We start from the raw sequence: 15,010 nt of genomic DNA, 5'->3' as shown, positions 1-15,010 counted from the left end.
AGAAAGAAGACATCTATTCATTACAATAGATAGAAGGCATGTGATTAATTCTACACTGACTCATGATAAACTTTAGGAAACTAAGACTATAAAGGAATGATTAAAATCTTTTCTGGGGGTGTAATTCAGTGGTAGAGCACGTGTTTAGCATGGGCAAGGCCCTGGATTTGATCCCCAGGTGTGGTGGTACAGGCCTATAATCCCAGCACTTGGGAGGCTAAGACAGGAGGATTTCGAGTTCAAGGCTAACTTGGGCTACATAGCAAGACCCTGTCTCAAAAAACAAACTACAACCAAAAGACCTTTAAAAAGCTAACTACCAAAACCTTCAGCAAACCATTATATTAGATAGTGAAAGCTTAACTGCAAACCAATTAAAATCAGAAATAAGGTTAAAGAATTCCACCATTACTGCATCTAATCAACAGTGTAACTGAGGTCTTAGAAATGTAATAATGAAAAGTAACAAATGATTTATAGATTAAAATGAAAAAAGTCAAAACTACCTTTTACTTTTTCTTTTAAACTACATGATTATATAGAGTAAAAATCTGGGAGAATTTCTAAGTTATTAGAATCAATAAGGACAATGTATAAAGTACATTGCAAGCTGGGCACGGTAACACCCGCCTGCAATCCCAGCTGCTCGAGAGGCTGAAGTGGAAGAACTGCTGGAGCCAGGAGTTGGAGACCAGACAGGGCAACACAGTGAGACTCTGTTTCAAAAATAAATAAATAAATAAATGCACAGTAGTGCAATGTACTCCAGACACAGTCAGAAATACTATCTCCTTTAAATGTACACAAGTCAATAATATGATCACAAAGGGAAAAATATTAATTCAAGTATCTTTTAAGGTACTTGATTACACATACCCTGAGAAGGGCATACTCTAAATAGTAGGAACTACAAATCCACCTTGAAATATACAGATTAAACCTCTAAACGTAGGCTTGTTGTTGGTAGTAGTATGGGTAATCATGGAATCACTTTGTGCTTCAGAGAAAGAAAAAAAGAGAGAACTGGAGGTGTAGCTCAAGTGTAGAGTGTTTACCTAGGAAGCGTGAGACCAAGTTTAATCCACAGTACTGCCAAAAAAAGAAAAAAGAGGGAAGCAGTCCCTGGGACATTCCCTACTATATCTTGCCCTGGCCTCTTCCTGTATTCCCTCTCTCTGCTTCCTGTCCACCTTCTCTACCATATGCTCCTACCACCATGATGTTCTCCCCAAGTACATGGGGCTGAACAGCCATGAATAAATCCTTCCCCTTTTAAGTTGTTTTTATTAGGTACTTGATCACAGTGATACAAAAGTCCTAAAATAGCAGCTCAGTGCTCTTTTTGTAAAGGTTCCTACCCTCATCACCAGGGTGACTAACGGCCCTGGTTTGCCCAGGACTAAATGGGCAACTTCCAGGACGTGGGACTTTCTACACTAAAATGAGAAAAGGTGTCACATCAACCTAGGACTAGTTATCACCCCCCTGATCATCACACTGCAGTCAAATACTGCTTTCTATGTTTTCTTACTTCCCAAATGTATAAAGAAAAAATACATAAACTCATAATTATGACAGGTAAGATTACTGAGGAACTACGAATGTGTAGGTGGCTGAGTTAATTTGTTTAATCCTTCCAATAATCCTAAATTCTTCTAATTAATTCTTTGTTCTTCCAATCATTTATTTTTCCATTTTACCAGTGTGTAAAAGGAGGCTCAGAAAAACAAAAGAGTTGACCAAGAGCCTACAGTGCTGGAGCAGGGAGCTGAGCAAAGGTATCTGGCTCCATAGTTAGTGTTCAAAAGAGTGAAACCCACTTCTTCAATGAATGGCTGTGATTCCTGCAAAGGCACGCATGGAAGTAGTTGTGGAAGAAAAGGGAAGGGAATGTTTTCTCCTTCTCTCTGTGTCTTTGGTCTTCTCTCTCCTCCCATCCTGTGCACTGAGTATCTACTTTCAATTATTGTCAATTAGCATTGGCAGTGGCATGGCTGGCCCCAAGCAGTTGCCACCCCACCTGGACCCAGATGCATTCTGTCTCATTCTCGACATGAGCTGTCACTCCCTGTCCTATGAAACCTATCCCTTACCTCTTCCTGGACCACCATTCCCTGTGAAGCCCCTTTTGTCTGTGGCCCCTGCAGCCTCTTGGTTCTGTTCCCACTGCTGAGGGGCTCTAAGTAGGAAGATTGAGCTTTGGGAGGGATGTGGGCCTACTGCTGGAGCTGGAAGAGTCTAATCTTGAATGTGATGTGAAGCAGTTGGAATTTTATTTGTTAGAAAGGCACCATATAATATTTATAAGCAATGACATGAACACATCTGCCTTTTAGAAAGATAAGATGGAAGATAAGATGAACCAGGGCAAGGAATCTATAGGGTTGTCAGATTGTCTTCATTATATGAGAACTTAAAAATTCGGATGCAATACTGCTAAGCACCAAGACAACTAGTCAATTAAATGAAAGAAAAATGACCTAATCTAGTTCCTTTAGCCTTGTGCTACTGTTCTCTGATTTTTATTCTCTAAGACCAATAGAAAATTCTAAAACAAACAAACAAAAAAGGTTAAGCTTTGTCACCTATCAATTAAACACTCTAGGAATGTTAGAACCTGCTATATTTTTAGTATACTAATCTGTTTAGTTAAATGCTCATGTTTATTATTCTTCCAATAAAGCTTAAAAAGAAGCAGTGGGGGCACAACACGTTATCTGTGAAAAATAATAATACTCAGAAACTAGCCTCTCCTCCCAGCACTCAGGAGGCTGAGGCAGGAAGGTTGAGAGGTTGAGCCCAGCTTCAGCTACAGAGCAGGACAGGACCCCATTTCAAAAAAAAGAAAAGAAAAGAGCATGCAAGTGAGAGGAATCTCAGCTAGTAAAAATATAGAGAAATGACAGAACAAGAAAGCCATGATTTTTGAAACCTCTAGGTCAGTAAATGATTCAAACAAATAGTATCAATGAATGCTAAAACCTGTGCGTGAACAGTGGCTGGGGAATAGCGTAGTCACAGAGTCTTAGAGAGTAACTCACAGCTCAATGACAAAGGAGAAAAGTCAACTTTACAACTGAGATCAAGTGGGAATTCACTTCATCACATGCTCAAACATAGAATCAATAAAGCAGGCAAACTGACACCATGAGATCCAGTAAGAAGTATGTGACTTCACCTACATAATATTGTCACTAAAAATGTAGGCCTGAAATCTAGTCAAGAAGCAACCAATTTCACAGTGGTCTGAATTCTACATTATTAAGAAAAACAGTGCTGTCCCTCCTCCTAGACTGTTTATCTTTCAGTCATCCTGAGGGACTAAACCAGGAAACTGAACAGGCAGACTGTACACTTAGGTGATAAAAGTTAAGTGGAGGAAGGGCATTAATCTTCAGCAGCAAGCAGAGTACAGTAAGGAAGGTGAGGCACGGAGCAGAAAGGAACAAGGAAGGGGATTTCATGTACTTACTTCCCGGATGGCCCCATCACAGACTCGAATGACATTAAGGAATGTGGGCATGACTTGAGGCAGGAACTGCACACACTTGAGCCCCAAGGACTTGAAGATGAAGGTGATGGCTTGGACAACCATGGTGTGATGGTGAGACAGGGACTGGTCTCGGAAGATCCGCATCAGGGCCACCATGGACACAGCTGGGTAGAACTCGTCCAGGGGCAGGTTTCCCATGTTGACCAGCATTTCACTGGTGCTATAGTCAGCTAGGACAAAGCAACAGAGTTCTAAGTATTCATGACATGACTCTGATGCTAGGCAAAGCATGGTTAACAGCAAACTGAAATCCCCCTCACAGACATTAGCATTCATGTCATTTTCCCTGGTATATTCTTACATGGCTGGGAGTAAGGGGTCAATTAGGAACTGATGACTTGGCTCTCACCATCGGGGACTAAACAGTTTTTGGCTTTTCTATTACCCAAACCATCAAAGCCTGAAACAGTACATGAAGGGTTTTCTTTAAATTGCTATGTTTAACTTAGCTTTGTACCATTACAGTTCACAACTTGGTAGCTGATACCATCAATAAAAATAATTACTCCTCCAATTGAAAGTAAAGGGAATTAAATCAGGCAAACATCTGTTTCATAGCTGCCTGGTCTCCCCACGGAATTCAAACAAGTTAGCAGGCATGCTCCAACCACAGCAGCAAGGATATCAAGGACTCTGCCCAGGGTATTAACATGCCGTGAGGACAGTTTAGAACTAGAGCAGGCTGAGATCGGCCAACTGGTGCTTGTGAAGAAGAATGCCTGTAGGGAACAGATTCAGGCTTTGCTCTTGATAACCATGACTGATGGATTACACAAGCATACTTCTCGAACACTCAGAAGGAAAAAGAAACTGGAAGCAATATGATCTCACCTACAGAGTTTGTAAACAGGTCATTTCATTTTAGGAAAGTAACATTCTGCTAGAATATTTGGGAGAACTACTGTTGAACCTTCACTTGCAGAAACAGGCCTGTCCTGGTGTACAGTGGGTCAAGTTCAGAGAACCCTAGTATCCCAGCCCCTACACCATGTTCTCAGGCTACTTGTAAAGAGGCAACTGAGCTCTAGGGCCAGACCATAGATAAAAAAGGGCCCAGGACTTCTGACTGCTACTAGTTTTTCTATGTCTGAGTCCTACCTCTGATTTCCCTCAATTAAAATAGAGAGAAGCCAAGTGCAGTGACTCACAGCTATAATCCCAACTACTCAGGAAGTGGAGATCTGGAGGACCACAGTTCAAGAACAGCCCAGACAAAAAGTTGATGAGACCCCCCCCATCTCAACAAATAAGCCAGGCATGGTGGCATGCACCTGTAATCCCAGCTACTCAAGGGGCATAGGTAGGATCATAATACATGGTTGGTCTTGGACTCAAACTGAAAAATAACTAAAGCCAAAAAGGCCTGGGGGTGTAGCTCAAGTGGTACAGCACCTGTCTAGCAAGCAAAGGCCCTGAGTTTAAATACCAGTACTACCAAAACAAAAACAAAAATGACAATAACAATAGCTGTGAACTACCAGTAATCCTAGCTACTTATGAGGCTGAGATCAGGAGGATCAAGGTTCAAAGATGGTCCAGACAAATAGTTTGCAAGACCCCATCTTCAAGGTAACCAGAGCAAAACGGACTGGAGGTGTAGCTCAAGTGGTAGGCTCAAGTGCCTGCTTTGCAATCATGAAACCCTGAGTTCAAAACCCCAGTCCCACCAAAAAAAAAAAATAATAATAATAATAATCAACACACACAGAGAGAGAGACTAAGTTCTATCTTTTTCCCTCCATGAGTGCTATGGGAATAAAAAACATCAAAGAGGCAATAACAAAGTATAAGAGATAACAGAGCTGATAAAGTGATGATTCCTATCCCTCCCTTTGGCATCAGAGTATAGACTTAGCCTGTAAATCCTGGACAAAGAATCTAGACAGACATGAGCACTGAGAGTAGCGATTCAAAAAGAAACCACAGGCTTTTCATTCAAAGGTTGTTAAATGAGGACTGGGGGTGTGGCTCAAGTAGTAGCGTGCCTGCCTAACAAGCAAGAGGCCCTGAGTTCAAACCCTGGTACTGCCAAAAAAAATTAAAAAGTTGTTTAAGACCCACAGAGTGGGAGAAAATATTTGCCAATTATACATCAGACAAAGGACTGATAACCAGAATATACAGGGAACTTAAAAAACTAAATTCTCCCAAAACTAATGAACCAATAAAGAAATGGGCATGTGAACTAAACAGAACTTTCTCAAAAGAAGAAATTCAAATGGCCAGAAAACACATGAAAAAATGCTCACCATCTCTAGCAATAAAGGAAATGCAAATTAAAACCACACTAAGATTCCACCTCACCCCTGTTAGAATAGCCATCATTAGCAACACCACCAACAACAGGTGTTGGCAAGGATGGGGTGAAAAAGGAACCCTCTTACACTGTTGGTGGGAATGTAAACTAGTACAACCACTCTGGAAAAAAATTTGGAGGCTACTTAAAAAGATGGACATCGATCTACCATTTGATCCAGCAATACCACTCTTGGGGATATACCCAAAAGACTGTTACTCCAGAGGCACCTGCACATCCATGTTTATTGCGGCACTATTCACAATAGCCAAGTTATGGAAACAGCCAAGATGTCCCAGCACTGACGAATGGATTAAGAAAATGTGGTATCTATACACAATGGAATTTTATGCAGCCATGAAGAAGAACGAAATGTTATCATTCGCTGGTAAATGGATGGAATTGGAGAACATCATTCTGAGTGAGGTTAGCCTGGCTCAAAAGACCAAAAATCGTATGTTCTCCCTCATATGTGGACATTAGATCAAGGGCAAACACAACAAGGGGATTGAACTATGAGCACATGATAAAAGCGAGAGCACACAAGGGAGGGGTGAGGATAGGTAAGACACCTAAAAAACTAGCTAGCATTTGTTGCCCTTAACGCAGAGAAACTAAAGCAGATACCTTAAAGCAACTGAGGCCAATAGGAAAAGGGGACCAGGAACTAGAGAAAAGGTTAGATCAAAAAGAATTAACCTAGAAGGTAACACCCACACACAGGAAATCAATGTGAGTCAATGCCCTGTATAGCTATCCTTATCTCAACCAGCAAAACCCCTTGTTCCTTCCTATTATTGCTTATACTCTCTCTACAACAAAATTAGAGATAAGGGCAAAATAGTTTCTGCTGGGTATTGAGGGGGGGAGCGGGAGGGGGCGGAGTGGGTGGTAAGGGAGGGGGTGGGGGCAGGGGGGAGAAATGAACCAAGCCTTGTATGCACATATGAATAATAAAAGAAAAATGAAAAAAAAAAAAAAAAAAAGTTGTTTAAGAAGCCAGTATCACATTATAGTTTCAGTTGTCTGGCCCAGCACTCTTTCTAAATATGGCCGGTAAGGGGTTTGTGGGTGAGAACTTAGCAAATCTGACTTACAGGAATCCTGACTTGACTTGGATTCTGACAGGCTGACAGCAGAAGCGTCCCGAGACTGGTCAATCATGCCGATGTTCACCTTGTGCTTATAGGGATCCAAAGCCCCTAAGAGCCCTAACACACGGATAGCCTGGGTAGGAAAGGGGAGAAGGAAAGAAAACATTTATCACAACATCTGATGACAACAGGTTTCACAGATGATCCTCTCAAGTTCCACAGTCCCCAAATCATACCCAAAGACCAGCTACATGAACAGAATGGAGACGGATTAGAAGTCTGGTCAGCATGTGGTGCATGCTATCATATCTCTCTCTTCCCACTATCCTAGCAAAGTCTTTGAAGACTAAGTTCCCATGTTCTCTACCTCTCTCCGTGTGCCCTGGTTCTGCTCAGTCTTCAGAAAATTCAGCAGCACCTCAAGCAAGGTGGGGTACTTCCTATAGGGCTCCACCACATAGCCAGTGCTGGCCACCAATTGCCCCAGGGTCCACAAAGCCACCTGGATGGACAAAAGGCCACATGATTCATTGAGCCAATATGAGAGAAAAGAAAGCACCAATTGTACTCTTTGTATAAGGACTGTAAAGAAGCGTCAGGGGTTATTATAAGAGAAGTTTCTAGAAGAGACATTAACCACGAACAGAATCTTGACAGAAATGTGAGAAACATGAGAACATGGCTGATCAAGTACAAATCTACAAAAATATGAACCTACAACAATCGCTGGACCAAAAGATAAAGAATATGCCTACCTTTCTCAGAGGTGATACAGAGTCCTCTCATATACAATATGACTAGCAGGAGATTTAAAATGAAATTAAGATTATTCTTTTTTTTTTTCTTAGCAATACTGGGGTTTGAACTCAAGGCCTACAACTTGAGCCCCTCCACCAGCCCTATTTTTGTGATGGGCTTTTTCAAGATAGGGTCTTGAGAAGTATTTACCTGGGCTGGCTTTGAACCACAATCTTCCTGATGTCTGCCTCCTGAGTAGCTAGTATTACAGGCGTGAGCTGCTGGCGCCCAGCTAAGATTGTCTTAATTTTAGACTAATCATTTAATAACCTCCAATGACCGGGGAGGGTCAGCAGAAGCTGTGTCTCCATAGACAGTGTCCAAAGCTTCTTTCTCCCTTCAGAAGCTGGGGCTCCGATAAGCAATTTGCATTTTTCTTGGAATAGAGGAAATGGCACTGCTTGGCCCCGATCCTTATTAAAAGTGACTCCAGTCACTTTAACAGCTAATTCTTGTTCCAAGTTTTTCTCCTTTCTACTCATTCAGCAAACAGTGTCGAGTACTTACTGTGTGTCTGTGTGAGGGACTGGCTGGGGACACTGAGGTGAATACAAAAAAAGTCCCTGGTCCCATGGATCTGCCTGCTCAATCAGGAATCAGTAGTACTCACCTGCCTTTTGGCCAAGAGAGAGGAATCCTGGAGCATGTCCATTATGATGATAAAAAGTTCATCAACCCATTTCCTCATTTCTAAGCCACTAACCTGCAAAATGAAAGAGAATAGGCAGGATTAAAAATTACAGCGTTAAGAAGCTGTCTGACTTCTTCAGAGGTTAAATTGTTTCTTTCCACTGTATGGAAAAAGCAGTTGTCACTTCACCTGAGCCAATTCTCCAATTGTGGCCAAGACATTATTGATCACACCTGGGTTTGGGTCAGGGTCTGGATCTTTCAGTTTCAGAATTAAAGCCTAGGGAAAGAAGGTATGAAAAAAATGAATGCAGATTAGAATACACCAGAAACCTCTCTTTTTTATGTATTTAACTTCGTATTTTATTCTTATTTCTTAAATTTGATTCCTTTACTTAATTAAAACACATAATTCTCTAGTGGTAGTTCTTAAACATTTTCCAACTCCACAGTTTATGTGAGTAACATATCTCAGAAATCTTTCTTTTACTTAAGTAAAACTCACCCAAGATGGCTGAGGGCATGGCTTAGGGGTAGCACACTTATCATGTGCAAAGTCCTGGTTTGATCTCTAGCTACACCCTCCCTTCCCCGTCCCCCCAACCCCCCAAAAAATTGGGCTGGCAGAGTAGTTCAAGTGGTGGAGGGCCTAACTAGCAACTCACCCAAGAGACCATCTTAGTCCTAAATAAATTACTTCTAGGTTTTATGAATCCAGGGTATCTCTGAAATTTGTTGGATTTCCAAACTTTTCTCCATACCAAGTACAAGTCCAGCGTAAGAGAAAGCTGGGAAGCACCATGCTTCAAAGGCACTTCTTGTGTCTCCTCTCAATTTTCTGCAATCATTTGTTCAGTTTCACATGTGTTATGGAAGACTTCATGACTATAATGTATTCAGATTTTAAAGCACATTTTTATTCATTTTGGGGGAGCTATTTTATGCTTCTTCTTTCTAAGCACATGATGGTGCTGGAAGCACCTTAGTTCATAAAAGAGCTCTTTCTGGCAACTGTGAGGTTCTCAGTACTCTTAACTAAATGTGCTCAATGTGCCCTTGTTTCCAAAGAAATGGTCTACGTTGTTCAGTGTACCTGAGAGCACTGAAACACTCCCATCTTCTAAACATGCTCAGACAAGGCAAGGAAAGGATATGCCAGTCTGGCCATCTGCTGTGCATTACCTTCAGTATAGGCTCCATGTAGGGGCGGATGAGTCGGGGGGCATTGGAGACTAGGTGCCCCAGCATGCGGGCACTCTGCTCTTTAATTCTCCCAATGCCACTGTGCTCCAGCTCTGTCAAAATCTGTAGGAAAGAAAGGCTCACTATGGCAGAGGACATTACAGAGAGGAACTGTGTGTCAAAAGGGAAAATGTGACAGGAATCTAGAGGAAGCAACCAGATCGCCATGGCAGATCAAGTCTCTGTTAGATACTCAACAAGCAAAGGGCATCTCTGCAGCTAACAGAACAGCCTTGAATACAGATGCAAGTGGAAGAAAGATGGTTTGAAACCAGCTCCTTCTTCTATCATAGCACCCCAACATCCTGCAGGCCTCATGAAATGAAGGTCTTTAATAGTGCAACACAGTCAGAGAGTTGAGATCAGGGTTTTGCAGAAAAACACTAAGCACTAAGATGGCCTATAAACAATGACAAATCAAAGAAGGCTGGAACAGCTATAATACTGACAGAAATGCTGATACGCTGTAACTGCCTGTAGCACATCTAGATAAACCCAAAGTATTACGGATCACAGCAGGAGGATCCCCTGGGCCTCACTGGACAGGTGTAGCAGGATGTCTGTCCTAACAGCCTTACAACACTAGCACATGGGTACATTATGCTCATGGTGACACAGACTCGGACAACTTAACACAGACATCTGGATAGCTGAAGTTGGCAGAAGGAATTATGAGGATGAGGAAAATCAATGTCACAAAGCCCAGGTTAACTTAGTTACCCACATGAAGGGTCTACAATGTAGTATTATATTTTGTCTTAAGTTACTGACTTAATAAGCATGATTTTCTGTATGCTCTTGACAGCCTGTTTTTTCCAAGTCACAGAAGACATTGGCAAAAGGAGTTGGAAAGAGACACTAAGAATAGACCCATAGCAGCAAAAAAGGAGGACTGGCTGCAAGTAAAGGTGCCCCAGGGAGCAGACACAACTATCAGGGAAGTGCAAGTCAAACCAGAGCTAGGGAGCTTCACTGCTCTACCTGAGAACAGTAACTAATGCTCTACGCAATGACCTAAACCTCAAGAGAAGATCAAACACATGAAAATGTACAATTCAATTTGGGAAAATCTACATCAAAATTAATTTTAATTTTGGAATTTCAGGGCTGGGGATGTAGTTCAGTGATAGAATGCTTACTTAGCATACACAAGGCCCAAGGTTAGATCCCCTACATTGCAAAAAGACAAATAAATGAGATGTCAGCTTGAAGAGAACAGGAGCTGTTCTGGCTTGTTCACTAATGCACTGGCAACACCCAGAAGCACCTGTAACATTCGGTCTTGACTGAATGAACTCACTAATTCCTCATGAGGAGATATTTCTATACCAAACCTATTTAACAATTTGAGCTGGCAGGCTCAATAAAGATTCTTTTTCCTTCCCAAAGCCTTATGTATCTTAAAGACTAAAGTGACTGGCACTCCCAACATGGGCCAGCAGTTTATGAGTCATCAGGCTAACAGCAGAAGTGCCAACCTAGTACAATTTCCTAATTTGCTGATTGATAACACCTACGGCCACTTTTAACAATGACAAATTGCGAGTAAGTAACATTTCCCTAAAGTGAATTAAATTCATTAATAGTATTCTATGTTTAGATTCTTTATATGTTGTAAAAAAAAAAAAAGTGTATATTTCCAAAGAAGCTCTGGTGGAGGGCCAGAAAGTGGAGGGTGTGAGGTGGGTACAGTGGAAGTGAGGGGACAGGAAATGCCTGAATGAGCCTCAAAGAGACCCAGAAGAATTTGGAAATAGGCTGAGCCTGGAAGAACTGGACCAAGCATCACTCACAAGGAGGCTAGAGAACTTACCTGAGTATAGATAAAGACAAAAATTGAGGAGCCGGGTTTCAGCAGGAACTGAAAATTCTAGTAGACCTAGTAGTGATGACAACCTGAATCTCCTTTAGGCTACAGTCTAAGCAGCATAGCTTGGCATCTCATATTATTTAAGAATGAAAGCCAGGGACTCCAGAGCAAGAGGGATGATCATGGGAGAAGTATTGGAACCATGCCCACATGTGTTATGTTTGTTAAGAATGGCCTCTGGGGCTGGTGGCTCAAGTGGTCCTGAGTTCAAACCCGAAAGCCTGCCTCCCATCCCCTGAAAAAGAATGACCTCTGGTATCAGCAAAAAAAAAGTAGGAGAGAAGCAGACAGGAAGAAGCCAGAAGACTGATACTACCTGCAGCAGATGGAGCGTGCACACTAAGGCCAAGAAACGGGGGTTGCAGGTAACTTGCCAGGAAGAAGAAAGAACTACACAAAAGGTTAGCTAGGGACTAAGAAGCTCTGGTGTCACACTGACAAGAGGCTCATGAGGAGAGGAGAACTAGAACTATGATCACAAGGCTGAGAAACATGTGACCCCTTGAAGCCAAATGTGACTTAACAGGCATCTCAATCTTATCCCCCTTCCTTGTCCTCAACTCTCCTTCCCAAGCAGCATTCTCAGTAGGGATCCTTTCCTTACTGCCTATAGGTTTGACTGTCCCCCATTACCTGGATGAGCATCTTGCGCAGGAAAGGCATGACAAAGGCCGGATTCATGCTACTGAGTCGGCCCACAGTGCAGATGGCCAGTTCCCGGATTTCAAACACCTGGTCATTCAGGGCCACAAACAGGGCCTGCAAATTCTCTGCCTGGGCCAGGTGTGCATCAAAGCGCTCATCCAAGGACGCCAAGACACAGTAGCGGATGTCAGGGTCTGTAAGAGCAATTGAGTTTTTGAACTCCTCTTCGTGATCCCATCCCTCCAGTCCTTTCCCAGCTTCCATCTCCACGGCCATCAGCTTAGGGGCAAGACTGCAGATACCTCTCTTTCATCTAACCTTGTCATTCTTTTCTCTACTTATAGAAGTAAAAGGAAAAAAATTAAAGACTGATTATCTCACACAAACAGGCCAGAGAAGCCAAGCCCAATGCCTTGGCAGAGTTGGATATGAGCTTATTGATGCTGAAGATCTCTAGAGAGGCCTGTAATGAAACTGCCTACTTCTAACTTCCCCAAGCTCCTGAATCCTCCAGGATGCTCCTGCCTGTAAACCTTACCGGGATCTGTTATCCCAACTACGAGCAGTTTGCTGAGCACATCTGCTACAACTTGCACTGCAGTCTGGCTAACCACATGGGCATGGCCGCTGATGAGGTGGATGGAGGGTGTGAGCAGGCGGGAGCAGGTACGGGCAGCTTCCATGCGTATCTCCTTGTGTTCGCTGTTCAGGAAATGATCCGCACAGTGGCGGACAAACTGGGTGAGAGAGTGGCCTGAATACAAAGGCAGAGAGAAAACAGAATAAACATTGCTGCTTTGGACAGGCAGGTCTACAGTTTGCTAGCTAGCTATGTTTTCCATTTGGGGTTCCTCATTTCATGTTCAACAAAGAACTGATCAGTAATATGTGGACTCAGAACTCTTCTCTTAAAGGGAAACACATGGCCCTCCAATCAGCAGAAAGGTAGAAGAGGTGATAAAGAAACAGGGAGACAGAAAAATAGTATCACCCCTCTTTATTTTCCTTTTAAAGCATAAAGTACTTTGTTTCACTGACCTAAGTCCTCCATTCCCAGATGGTAAAATAATTCTTGATCAAGTTCACCTTGACTATTTTAATTTCCAGATTTAAATACCCAAGAGAGTCTGATATAGGCTGGGTTGAAACATAGCTATATTCTACTCATTAGAAATACATTATGATTGATGTTCAATCAATGTAAACAAAGGAACTGTGACAGGGAACCCACAGACTTACAGCCATATACGGCTGTTAAGTCCTCAAACACTAGGCCTGTACTTGATTGTTTCCCTGTATCCCTGACCATTCCTACCTACACAATATTAAGTTTCAAAGTACCCATTTTTCCTCCTGAAACTGGATATTGATGTGGTTTTATCTGCAGCTTAGAATTCCAAATTAAACTGGAGTGCAGCACTTGGATATTATACAATCACAGGAATGGACAAACCAGAATTTCCTGTTTCTATCTTTCAAAGCATTAAATACCCTTTCAGTTACAGGAAAGTGGGAAAGTGAGGAGGGGTTATCTACCTCTAACTTTTCCACTTCCCAAGCATTATTTCCCTCGATCAATGCATACTTTTCCTGAACACCATCTGCCCCCAAACACAACACAACACAAAGAAGAACACAGTCTGGGAAGGGAATAGCTGCTATGTAATCAGCACTCTGTCTCAAGAACCCCAGTAAGAGCTAGGAATTCTAGGCACCCTCACCCCTTTCGTAAGGTCTTGGCAAGAGCCACTGTAATTTCTTACCTTCAAATTCAAAGCTGCCAAGGGTTCGGAGGGCAAGAGTGATGCTGCCCACATCACTGGCCTCAGGGAGAGTGGTGAGGCCAGGGGAGGCCAGCTGGTGGGCGAGGCCTTTGGGCATGCCTGGGTGGCGGAGGGGTTTATGCATAAGGACTAGAGACAGCATCTTCAGAAGCCCATCTTGAATGTCCTTCTTCAGCTGCGGAATCTGGCGGCTCAGGTCATACAGCACAGCAGTGAGGGCAGGGCTGAAGAGAAGGAAACCAATCACTAGGGCTGGGCACATGACACTCCACTGTTCTTGGGAAATAGCACTTCTTGGCTAGTAAGGGGACCAGGCCCATCACCGCTGGTCTCTAAACTAGAAAGGATGCTATGAAATAAAGTAAGCCTGCAGAAGTCTCTTAACCTGGTCTCAGGTATAATCCACGAGAATCTGGTTTTCACCACAGGAGAACTTGCTTAATATAATTCAAACACTACAGAAGACTGAGTCTCAATACACAAAAATCAGGAAGTGCATCAAGAACATCATCCTTATTTTATAGGTGAAAAAAACTAACTTTAGGGAGTTTAACCACTTTGTCCAATAATGATATAAACAACAACTGCAAACATCTATTAAGTACTTCCTGTATGCTGGGCATTGGGCTACGAGTGGTTATTTCATGAACTCCCCTCAACTACTCTAGATAACAGAAATTGTTATTGTACCCCACTTTTCAGATGAGAAAAACTGAGGCTCAGAGAAGTAACTTAATTAAGATCACACAGGAGCTAGTGATGAAACCAGGATTCAAACTAGCCTATGTGAGCACTCCTGCGTATCCAATTTAAAGTGCTAATGACCACATCTTGCTCCTCTAAGGCATTCCCAATGGTGGGACACAGGCCTCTCACTGACTGAGGCAGGGCAGGCACATATCTCTGCCACGTACCTCAGGCCCACCGCCAGCATGGGCTCCAGCAGCTCTTTGATGTCCTGTTGGATGCCCGGGCCCATTGCTCGTGCCAGCATGCTGATGCATGTGAACACTGTGGCATCCACCTGCATTGCCTTCTGTCTCCTGCAGAGAAACAGAACGGCTAGTTTAATATAAAAACATTCAGTCATGTCCCACC

The 15,010-nt window shown here is 42.7% G+C and overlaps 1 protein-coding gene across 2 annotated transcripts in view; it reads right to left on the bottom strand.

Moving 5' to 3' along the window:
• Mtor (mechanistic target of rapamycin kinase) overlaps window positions 1-15,010 on the bottom strand; it is a 123,938-nt gene that overhangs the window by 95,075 nt on the left and 13,853 nt on the right. For both annotated transcript variants that reach the window (XM_020168600.2, XM_074081357.1), the window contains exons 10-19: window positions 14,827-14,955; window positions 13,892-14,136; window positions 12,667-12,882; window positions 12,117-12,322; window positions 9,554-9,676; window positions 8,562-8,651; window positions 8,352-8,444; window positions 7,311-7,445; window positions 6,947-7,076; window positions 3,473-3,723 (exon numbers count right to left, since the gene is read on the bottom strand). In XM_020168600.2, coding sequence (XP_020024189.2) covers window positions 3,473-3,723; window positions 6,947-7,076; window positions 7,311-7,445; window positions 8,352-8,444; window positions 8,562-8,651; window positions 9,554-9,676; window positions 12,117-12,322; window positions 12,667-12,882; window positions 13,892-14,136; window positions 14,827-14,955 — 1,618 coding nt within the window. The remainder of the gene's footprint in view (window positions 1-3,472; window positions 3,724-6,946; window positions 7,077-7,310; window positions 7,446-8,351; window positions 8,445-8,561; window positions 8,652-9,553; window positions 9,677-12,116; window positions 12,323-12,666; window positions 12,883-13,891; window positions 14,137-14,826; window positions 14,956-15,010) is intronic.

Source organism: Castor canadensis, chromosome 7, assembly GCF_047511655.1.
Source record: "Castor canadensis chromosome 7, mCasCan1.hap1v2, whole genome shotgun sequence".
Classification (NCBI taxonomy): domain Eukaryota; kingdom Metazoa; phylum Chordata; class Mammalia; order Rodentia; family Castoridae; genus Castor; species Castor canadensis.
This window is presented reverse-complemented; position numbering and strand designations above follow the sequence as displayed.